This window comes from Carassius gibelio, chromosome A4, assembly GCF_023724105.1.
Source record: "Carassius gibelio isolate Cgi1373 ecotype wild population from Czech Republic chromosome A4, carGib1.2-hapl.c, whole genome shotgun sequence".
NCBI classification, from domain to species: Eukaryota; Metazoa; Chordata; class Actinopteri; order Cypriniformes; family Cyprinidae; genus Carassius; species Carassius gibelio.
The window spans coordinates 17,857,143-17,869,066 of NC_068374.1; the positions used below are offsets into that span (position 1 = coordinate 17,857,143).

The 11,924-nt window shown below is 36.3% G+C and overlaps 1 protein-coding gene across 1 annotated transcript; it reads right to left on the bottom strand.

The window, feature by feature from the left end:
- Nucleotides 1-317: 317 nt before the first annotated feature.
- LOC127972218 (zinc finger protein 436-like) lies at nucleotides 318-11,568 on the bottom strand. The gene is made up of 9 exons (XM_052575565.1): nucleotides 11,428-11,568; nucleotides 10,786-10,988; nucleotides 9,675-9,767; nucleotides 6,866-6,961; nucleotides 5,433-5,543; nucleotides 5,188-5,308; nucleotides 4,363-4,639; nucleotides 2,124-2,176; nucleotides 318-2,034 (listed from the first exon to the last, which is right to left on the bottom strand). The coding sequence occupies exons 1-9, from the start codon at nucleotides 11,429-11,431 to the stop codon at nucleotides 812-814; spliced, it is 2,181 nt and encodes a 726-aa protein (XP_052431525.1). The 5' UTR covers nucleotides 11,432-11,568; the 3' UTR covers nucleotides 318-811.
- Nucleotides 11,569-11,924: the final 356 nt, after the last annotated feature.

Here is an 11,924-nt window from a genome sequence, read left to right on the forward strand (position 1 = left end):
AATGGTAAATAGATAATTCATAGTTAATTAATTTGATAATAACAAGACAAATGTTTATAACAATGAAAATCAACTCAACAGATTGTATTAAGGTTTTTAGATTCTGTTGACGTCATAATAATGGCGTTGATTTCTTCTTTTTCTACATAATTTTACCACATAACAAAGGGGTCAGTTCTTTATTTTAATTGTGCATAACGGTTACAAAATTTATTTAATTTTTACAGGAAAATGAAGATATAAAAATCAGTAGCCTATTTCTATTTTGAAAAAAGTGGTAAAATATATATTTAAAAAAATGACACTGCACCTCATGATTTGTATGATTTTTTTATTCCCACTTTTAAGTCGTCTACACAGTTTAGTATGAGGTTATACTATTCAGCACATTTCTTTAATTGTTAACTGAGGATAATTCTAGATTTAAATCATATATCTTACAAAACCCTAAATCTAAAAGAACAAAAGTGAGCTCTGGAACTATATTGCACACAACATATCCACAAGACGAAACTGTTACACATCAGTAATGCATGAAAATGTTGCAGCAGTTCTTCAAATGACTTTGTTGTTATGAAACAACAACAGCTCACACAGTATGGCAGGACGCAAAGATGAAACATGTTTTTATTAAAGAGACAGTTCACCCCAAATCAAAACAGCATATGGGTTTAGACATGGTCATGGAGGTGAGTAAATAATGGAGTTTTGAGAATTTTTGAAAATGATTCGTTTTTGGGTGAACTATTGCTTTGAAGATCATGATGGATTTCATTCCACACAAGGCACTCAGGATGACAAATGGTTCAAGTCAAACACTGTGGCTCTTCATGTGCCTGTTTAAGTGTGTACGACACGTGTAAGCCTTTGGGCACAGAGGACATGGGAACGGCCTCTTCCCAATATGAGTGTACATGTGCTTGCTCAAGTCATAACGCCGGATGAACCGTTTCCCACACTGCAAGCAGCAGTGTGGACGTTCTCCAGTGTGAAAGCACATGTGCGCCGTAAGGTGACTCGAAACCACAAATTTCTTGCCGCAGATTTTGCATTGATACGGCTTTTCTCCTGTGTGAGAGCGCAGATGCACCTGCAGGCATCCGGCGGAGACAAAACCCTTTCCGCACTGATGGCAAACGTACGGTTTCTCCCCGGTGTGAATTCTGATGTGGATCTTTAAATTCCCAGACAGTGAAAACTGCTTCTCGCAGTACGGACAGATGTGCGGCCGCTCATCAGAATGACATCTCATGTGAGATTTTAATTGGATTTTGCTGTAAAATCGCTTTCCACATTGCGAACAAAGGAGAGGTTTCTCCCCTGTGTGGTTTGAGAGGTGGGCAAGCAGGCTGCTGTTTGCTGAAAAACACTTCCCACACTGGTCGCATATATAAGGCCTGAACTCTGCATGGGTCTTCAGGTGGCTTCTTAATTCGCTGTCAACATTGAATGTTAAGTCACAAAATCGGCACTTTCCTGGCTGCCGTTCCGGTTTAGACGGGCGGTCATCTTTAACTTTGTGAATCTTCTGGTGGATTAAACTGGCTCGGTACGACCCGAAAGTCTCGTTGCATTGTTTACAAGTGTAGTTCTTTTTAACAGTGGGAGTTCGGTGAGTTCGCCGGTGACTAACCAACCTTGACAGGCTAGTGAACAGCCGTCCACATTCAGGGCACTTATGTGTGGTTTTCTCTTTGTGCACTCGGTTGTGCCTGTATAGGGTCCTGAGGGATCTAAAGTGGGCTGTGCATTTGATGCACTTAAAAACTCTGTAATTGCAATTGGTGCTCCTGTGTGACACCAGCTGCGCTGAATCGTCAAAAACCTGGCCGCACTGAGGACACTCATGTGTCCCCACCTGGGTGTGAATTTCCTGGTGCTTGACAAGATCAGAGCGATAGATGAAGTATTTTGTACACTGCTGACATTTATGTACAGTCCTGCCTGCATAGTGGAAGCCTTTAGAAGGTGAGTTTGGGAAGGTGTCAAGAGAGGGCCGTTGGAGAGGCACAGCTGTCTGAAAAACTAAATCACCTAAAGGAAAACATGACAAACATAGTCAGTTTGTTTAAAAGATGAAAAGATATAATGAAAATCTTGACAGACATTCAGAGAGGCTGTACCTCTATGAGCATCATCGGTGGATGATGGTACACTTGGCTCTTCTGAGTTACTCCTACAAAAAGAATAAACAGGATCTTTTTACAACAAAACTATTTATATTTTAATTTATGAACACTACAGAGCAAATTCTTTAGTAATGTGCTCACAAGTCCTCACAAAAAAGGAGACATTTAGATTACAAACAGATTAATTATGGATCTCACTCATATCAGAGATTTTGAATTTTACATTTAATATTTGAATGTTGTAAAAGTTTTTGCTCAAGAAACTTTCAAAACTTTCTCAGATGTTGAAAATGATGCTCTTATTAATTAAAAGCACCAACAATCAAAATGACTTTAAGATAAACTTAAACTTGGGACCCTAATAACTCTTATTGTTTGTAAAAAAAAAATAAAATAAAAAAATTGATGAAATTCTTCAAATTGTGTTCCACTGAAGAAAGAAAAAAAGGCTAGAGGGTGAAAGAAGTGATTATTTTTTGGACTATTATATTTTGGAATACATTACATAAATAAATAATTTAGTCAAATTTAGTAACTGACTTGTTGATTTTTGAAAAAAATAGCTGACCATCCAACCCACACCACCTGGTAATTTGTTGAGGTTAAGTAAGTTAAGTACCTTTATTTATTTACAGTACCGTGCAAAAGTCCTAGGCCACTTGTATTTTCACCAACAAAAAATGGTTTTAAGTTTCCAAATCCAAAACGCTTCAAGAAACCTGCATAGCTACAGTACTATGCAATGTTTTAGGCATTTCTGTAAAAACTTTTAAGTGAGACACTCGTCAAAAATAATGCCATAAATAGATTTTAATTAACTAACTTCTATTTATTTAAAGGGGTCAAATGATGGGGTTTAAATTTTTCCTTTCTCTTTGGAGTGTTACAAGCTCTTAGTGCATAAATAAGATCTGTAAAGTTGCAAAGACCGAAGAGTCTCAAATCCAAAGAGATATTCTTTATAAAAGTTAAGACTAGTCCACACGCCCCTAAAACGACTCGTTCTATCATACCCCCAACATCTCTACGTCGATATGTGGGAAGATTTGCATAACGCCGCCAAGATGTTCACACAAAGAAAGAAGCTTAACCTTTTATTCTCGCTGTTGCAGCCGGCGCCAAGTCGTGAAGTCGATGTGTGTTTCCTTGTGAAAGCAAAAGTGGACAAGACTAGAAATCAGTTAAGTTGTATTTCAACAATTTTCTCCAATTTTCAGATGTGTGCAGCACATACTATGGAGGATGAAGTTCTATAAAGTTGGGCAGTTCAAACTTTGCAAGGAAAGTCTGGTGCTTTAACTCACAGTCTGTAAGCACATATTTAATATTTAAATAATTTGCTAATGATGATTCAAATGCGAGTTTTGAGCAGTAGACTTATTGTTTGTTGTTTCTCAGATAACAAATGCAGACATGGTTTTGTTTAAACAGTGCGATATGCAACACAACGCTTAAAAAGACAGTATAAGTCATTATTATAATCAGTAATTATGTCCCCACTGGATGCAACAAATGCCTCATTTGTATTGGGTTTTATTGTTTTTTGTCTCGTCTGATGTACGGACTGCGAACAAATATTTATATTTAAACGGATCTTCTTCGTAAACCGGTTGAACCAGTTCACCAAATCAAAGTGAGTCGTTTGAAACGGTTCACATCTCCAGTACGCACTAATCCACAAATGACTTAAGTTATTTGGTTTATAAACATGCCTTACACTCCCCCTCTGACGCGAAAATAAAAGTTTTTCAGGTAGCTTTGCAGGTATGTTCTTTAAGTGTTTTGGAGACATTGCCGCAGTTCTTCTGGGTTTAGTCTGTCTCAGTTTGTTCTGTTTCTTCATGTGATTCCAGACAGACTGGATGATGGTGAGATCAGATCTCTGTGTGGAGCACCGGCTGTTGTCAGACTGCTTGTGTAAACAAAAATCTTACTGGATTATTATTACAATTAATGGTAAAAATAATCTTTAAATGTAAACTGAAATTGACTACTGACACACTACAGCAAAAGATAGATATAACCGACTTAAAACCATTTTTTGTTGGTGAAAATACTTGTGGCCTAAGACTTTTGCACAGTACTGTAACCCTTTGTACAATACTGATTGTTTCAAAACAGGTCAAGAGGTCAAGAGGATGTCACCATCCAGTTCAGCCCTCTTCCAATATTGTCTGTGGAATCAATCAAGCGTCCTTAACTAACAAAGGAAAAGGCAAATTTGGAAACTTACTGTTTCAATTCATCGACATAAGAGTTTGTTTCCTTTTCTCCATCACTGCCTCTAGAGGAGTCTGAGGACTCACTGCTGAAGGTGGATCCCACATCCTGGACATTTGGATCAGCTATCACATCCTCCCTGTCCACACCATGTTGTTGGTTTGGCTGATTTTCAGAATCAATAGCCAGTAGCTTGCCATCATTGTTGTGCTGGTTTATAATGACTGAGTCACCAGCAGGTGGCAATGACAATGATGACACGATTCGATCCTCCACTATTGTTGGAAGGACTTAAATATATATATATAAAAAAAGAATAATAACAATTAGCCATTGACCAATTGTGCTCAACAACTGTATTTTTACATTAACAGAAGTAGGTCATATTCTTCAACCAAGGCTTACGTGGTTATCCAGATAAGTTTTGGTGTGGCTTAGCATATATTTAACATTTTCCATTTTAACCAAGCAAGGGTATCCAGCAATGTTAAAAGAGCAGCATATAAAGATTTCAAATCTGCATGCTGGGTGAAGTTTAGACAGCAGAAACGATGACGTCAGAATCCAGAAGAGTATTTCCTATGGGGTTTTATAATGGGGTTTTTCAAATAATGAGTAAAATAAAGCCTGTGGTAAACATAACTTGACTATACTTTCTACAAAATAAATTACACACATCCAAACCCAAAACACAAATTTTGAAACAATTACATTCATTATTGAAAACATGTTCCCCCAAAACATGTCTTAGGTTTGTGCCCAGCTGACCTGTAAAATATCTGATTAACCAAGTAAGCGAAGTTTGATAAAAGGGACCCTGAAGCGGAATGAATTTTACCATTTTTATCCAAAGTCCCACAAACATCTGTCTGCAGCAAGGATAGTAAATTCTGTGATTTACAAACCGAATCCACACATGCATCTAGCTCCCCAGGGTGACAGTTGAGCAACAATGAGAGCTGGAATGAAAGAAAATTATGTTTAAAATAAACAGAATCACAATGCTTCATGCACTGTAAAGACCTAACTGGTTTGAATCACTTAGATATGGTAAAGGTATTTGACAAACATGTATCATTAGACCTGTTTGAAGTTTGGTACAGGCAGAAGTTGCTCCAATCTGGAGAGAAAAAAGCCAACAAGGACTTGCAGTGCTTTGTCAAAGTCAGGACCGTACTCAACTGGAAATACCTCCTGGAAAACAAAAACTCTCTTTCATCTTAAGTTTTCATACAAACCCATAAAAAATACTGCCATTCATTTTTTAACTTCCACAGCAGCTCTCAAACCAAATGGATCATTCCTTATCCAGGCTGGACATCAAAAACATCAAATATCTTTGACACAAAGGAAGACTGCAGACTTCACTTCAAAGTGCTAGAGACCTCTGGGAACAAACATTCACCCATAGAAAAAAAAAAGTTTTATATGTGTCATATTCTAGCAATTCCAAGGTCTTATTAAAATGCAATTTAAAGATGTTGTAGGGAACTTTTGTAAAAATATATTTTTTACATATTTATTAAACCTGTCATTATGTCCTGACAGTAGAATATGAGACAGATAATCTGTGAACAAATCAAGCTCCTCTGGCTCCTCCCAGTGGTCCTATTGCCATTTGCAGAAACTCCATCGCTCCCGGTAAAAAACAACCAATCAGAGCTGCGGTCCGTAACTTTGTTTGTGTTCAAAATGTAGAAAAATGTATATAATAAGCGAGTACACCATGAATCCATTTTCCAAACCGTGTTTTTGGCTTGTCCTGAATCACTAGGGTGCACCTATAATAAGTGTTTATATTCGGACTATTTTAGATTGCTTCGGGGAAACCGAGGCGGAGTAACCCAGTACCTTTGTGATTCTTCATAGACATAAACAGAGAGAAGTAGTTCCGGCTACGATGTTCTTCCGCAAGACGCAAGCAGTTCTGTTTATTAACCGCTAGAGCTTCAAAAGTTCCCTACCCCAGCTTTAAGTGTTGTTTTTTTTTTTTTTTTTTTTTTTGCAGTTACATATAGCTCCTGAAAAAAAGACTTGGCTTTCAATAATACCACAAAACTTTATTGATTTAATCTCGATTTATTCAATCCTGCTGACCTTGGATTATCAAATTTTACCGTGCACACATTCGCTAAAAGTGCGTATATTTTATTATTATTATCATAGGTGAACTAAGAGTGTTGAGCTTTATCCGACAGTCCGGAGGCAGACCAGCTGAAAAGTGCATTTACAATGTTCCAGCATGAATCTGCATTTCATGTTTGGGATTTAATTATTAGTTTAAGATTCATTATGCTTTTCTACATCAAGTTTGGTTTGTTGGGTCACAAGTCCATGCATTTCATTTCACTCGAAACTAAATATTAAAACACCCTCTACAAATCCCTGTTCTGACAGCACACATACATCACATACACGTCTACATATTCGTTTTTTCATCTGGAAGATTTCCTACTTATTCTGCAATTTATCTGCATTACATCTCCAATTTTTTTATGGATCTTAAAGTCACTGACCTGAAAGAAGTATTCTCTTTTCATGGAGTCTTCTAGCAAGCTCAGGACAAGCTGAAGTACGCTGTCTTGTAAACTCTCCATGTCTGTGTCACTCACCTGTGGACAGTAAAATTACATAGACAACATTAATGCCAATATAAACTTTAAAGGTAGTAAATGAGATGTGCACCAATTTGTGCAAAAAAGAAGAAAAAAAAAGATGTTAAAATTCACTAAAAAAAAGAGTAAATTCAAGAAAACTATTGTCACATACATTGGGAAGTTGTGGCCTAGTGGTTAGAGAGTTTGACTCCTAACCCTAGGGTTGTGGGTTCGAATCTCGGGCAGGCAATACCACGACTTAGGTGCCCTTGAGCAAGAAAATTATGCATAAATGGCTGCCCACTGCTCCGGGTGTGTGTTCACAGTGTGTGTGTGTGTGTTCACTGCTGTGTGTGTGCACTTCGGATGGGTTAAATGCAGAGCATGAATTCTGAGTATGGGTCACCATACTTGGCTGAATGTCATGTCACTTTTAATAAGTATTTGCTAGCAAATGCGGAAAAGATAATTACATAGTCCAAACATTACAGCTGTATATATACACATAATAACGTTTTATTAATATTTTTATAACAATACAGTATGCAGAGTAAAAATATATACTAAACTATGCAAAATACACAACAAGGTTGTATAGAACTAGAAGTATTACATGTGTAAGTACAGCACAAGTAGTATAGATAATGCACACTGTTGTATGATATGTATTGTGAAAGTTATAACACATAAATGTATTAGTGGAGCTGCGTAGGGTAATTATTATCATTATTATTGTCTTTTTTATTTTATTTTACAGAATGAGAGAACAACTATAATACCATCATTTATGAATGTCAACATCATTTATAATACCATCATTTATGAGTTGTTGGTTTTTCCTCAGCTTTTATTTTGGCAGAAACCCACAGAAAGATCTCAGAGCTTCTTTTTGTTGACAAAAGCATGCAGATTTCTAAATGATTCTTATTGAATTTGGGAAGAAGTTTTTGTCGCACGTATCACCTTGTCACATGCCTTTATTTAATTTCACAAAAATGTTACTGAGCAACTGACGAGTAACAAATTCCATGCAGTTTTTCCTCGCGCTTTGGACTTTGAACCCTGGTGCTGCGACCTCGTGCAGTGGTTCCAGCGTGCATTAGAAAATATAACATTATGCAGTTTATTTACTAATCGTCTGATGTCATTTTGCGATTTCAATCATCATGGAGTAACCTTACCACCAGCATTATCCACCTCTTCTTATTGGAGACGTGATACAGCACTAAACAGTCTCTCACTGTTGGTGGTTCGTGTTTGTAATGATTTCTGCGTCTTTCTGATAGTTTTAAATACTTTCACACTGCCGTTAGCTGAATTAGTGCGTGCGTCTATTTGATCGCGTTCTGTACATCCGCATTTTCGCTTACTCGGCCGAACACCAAAAGAGATTTTTTTGCTATTTTCAGCTGAATCATTTTGGTTGCTGAATATTCAGTGAATCCCTAATAGAATTAATTAACTTTTGCATGTAAAAGCGTTCTCCATGAGGGAGGTTCTGTTTTGAGCTCTGGTGAGGGCAACTTTACTGTCAAAGCAAGCAAAAGTAGTTTCAAGCTTGTCCAGTGGAAATACAGCAGTGTTCACTGCTACAAGTTTCTAGTGTTGGTAGATATGTCTTTGCATTGTCTACACACTGATGCTTGGCTGCTTTGATAGATTTACTATATAATGGAAACATGTCCGGAACATGTCCCAGTCTAGGCCCGGGGATGCTGACATGAGGAGGGGGACTCCTTTAGCACTTCTGAATTTGCAGCAGGACAATCTAGTTTAGAGCGGAGATGCTTTGTTTCTAAACAAAAAACAATTGGGTGTTTAGGAGCTCAAAGTCTGGTTTCTGATGAGCAACAGAAGAACCAATGTCAAAAAGTTTTTGCGTATTGTAGATACATCTAGTAAGGAAATCAAAACCATTTGTATCAAAACAAGCATTGCAATGTATTGTTGATGCTCTTTATTTTTCCTTCTCTTTTTTGGTGGGGGGGGGTATCTTGAATCAGTTTTGATATCCTTCACATTGAAAGTGAAAGTTGTGCTAAGACTAGAACGGGTATTTACTATAAATGGAGTTGCACTGAATAAAACCTAATGCTTTAATGCTGAGTTAGTTTGGATGCATTTTTAAGACTCCTATAACAAACATTTAAGAAATTTTTATTAAATTCTTATTTTTTTACATTAGGACATTTTTAATGGTCCACATGCAACTTGAAAGTTGTCTTTAGTGAAAGTGATGTGTACTGAAGTATGGTGCCTCATACTCAAAAAGAGTGTTCTGCATTTACTCCATCAAAGTGCACACACACAGAGATTAGTGAACACATAACACACACTCTTGGAGCAGTGGGTGGTCCGGTGCCTTGCTCAAGGGTCTCACCTCAGTCGTGGTATTGAGGGTGGAAGTGAGTGCTGGTCATTCACTCCCCCCACCTACAATCCCTGCTGGTACAGAGACTCAGACTCGCAACTTTTGTCCGACTCTCTAACCATTAGGCCACGACTGCCTTATTGAAGTTCTTCATAATAGACATACATACTCAGACATTTCTGATATTAATCAGAATCTTCTTGTGAAAGTAAATGAAACTGCAAAGAGCAAATATACATTTTGAGTGCTTCAGTTGGGTTGCATTAAAATAAAACATTTTTAAATTTAATATAGACACAAATAGATGTGTAACAAAAAAACAAACAAACAAAAATAAAACATCCAGACTTCACATACCTTTAGTAAATCAGCAGTCTGAATTTGGTGAATGTGTGATTTGACAGTATGAAGGTCCGCTGGGAGCTCACCTCGACACATCTCGAGAATCATCTAAAAGATTAATTACAGTGAACATAACAATTTTTTTTTAACAATTAATCCATAATAGACAGCATCTAATAAATTTAAATTTCCTGTGGCTCATTGGTAGAGCATTGTATTAACAGCGCAAGAGGTTTGTCGGTCCGATTCCCAGGGAACACATTAGGTAAAAAATGTTAGCTTGAATGCACTGTAAGTCACTGTTAATAAAGTAGCTGTACTACTTTCTAAAATTATTTAATTAGCCATTCAAATTTGTGGATTTGCTATGGTGTTCATCGCAGTGCCAAATACTTAAATATTAAGACTTAATAGGCTATTTATTTAATTTATTTTCTTATTTTAACCTGGACTACAACATTGATTCTTTATTGTTCGTTCACACTTTACATTAGGGCCTCATTAGTTAACATTATTTAACATAAACTGCAAATTAAAAATTCTTCTGAACATTCATTAATCTTAAGTGTTCCAATATATAACAACACGTTGTTAAAATTGAAAGTTGCAGCTGTGTCATTTAATGAGCTAACATGAACTAAGAGTTGTATTTTTTCAACAAAGTTTAATAACTTCTGTAGCAAATGTAGCTATTGCTCATTGTGAATGTTAATGCATTAACTAAGGTTAACTAAAGAGGTCTTATTATAAAGTGACACCTATGGGTCTTTATAGTTTTTTAATGTGTGTAAAACTTTTAACTTTATATATTTTTCTGTATTTATTGTATTTAAATGTTCAGTTATTTTTTTTATAAAAAAGTTATTTAACCTGTTATACTGTATTATGACCAATTTTTTGAAAATTGCAATGCTGTGATAATACCGTATACTGTGATAAAAGCATGAACAATTAATTGCAACAAGAAAATTTGATAGCGGCATATTCCTAATTAAGACTTTCTTGTACAATTTAAAGTTTTTATGACCCACGCGGAAACCCTGGCCACATCTTTCAACTGTAACTATGTCAGTAGAACAGATCTCAATGAAAACAGTAACGAAAACAGTACACAAACGCAACTTACCTTTGCCCGCAGCCCTACTATCAAAGTGGCCCTCTGCCTCCTACTTAAGAGCTCTGGCACAAGGTTTGTCATCACAGAAACAAATTCTTCAAGTTTTCCAAACTGCTCCACATTCTGGTCCTTGACAACTTGCCACATGAAGGCAGACGTGAGGCGCAGAGGAGAAACCAGAAGACGAAGTGCGGATAGAGGAGGGACAGACTCTACAAAGACAGAGATACACAAACACTTGTATGTGTATGTATTCATACAGAGTGCCATTCAGTATTCCAAAAGTACCTGATGGAATCCAAAGTAAGAAATTCACATTCAAATAATTTAAACATAAGACTTATATATATATAAAATTTACATATACTGCATATCAATTAATATGCATGTTGTATATAAATATACGTGTTTTGCATATACACACATACATGTATATTAACTTATATGCAGAATAATGCAACAAAAGCACAAATAAAAATAATAATAACGTTGAATTACACGCCATTAAACAATCTATCAGCCACAACCAGCATGAGGTTCACCAGGGCTATGATACTCTTCTACATCAACAGTCATGAGAAATACTGTGTGAGCATTACGCATTTAACGACAAATAATAAAAATGAATATAAGGTAGATGACTATACACACCCATCGTTTCTTTCTTTAAGTATATATTTGGATTGAGAGACTGGTCTTGTTTCCAACTTCGTCCGTTGACTCGTTTCGTTACACACTGCGCATGCGTCCTCGACCTCTTCTTCGGCAGGCTTCAGACAGGCTAGCTTATTAGTGCATTACCGCCTCCAACTGAACTGGAGTGTAGCGCATCAATGCTTTTATATGTATTATATATGTATATTTATTATAATAAATAAATAAACAAATAAAAATCATTATTTTTACAATTACATTACAATTTCCTGTATCTTTAAGATATTTTAACAAAGCAAATCTAATATTCTTATTCCTTTTCAGCCTAGTAATGTATCTTTTAACATCCCTTCTTCCATTACTTTAGCTTTAGCATTTGTCCTTTGTTTTTATATAATCTACAATGCAACAGTACATGCTCCCTAGTTTCAAAAATCCCACAATGCATGCTATTTAGATTTCCATTTAATACAGTTCTATTGTAATTCTTATGA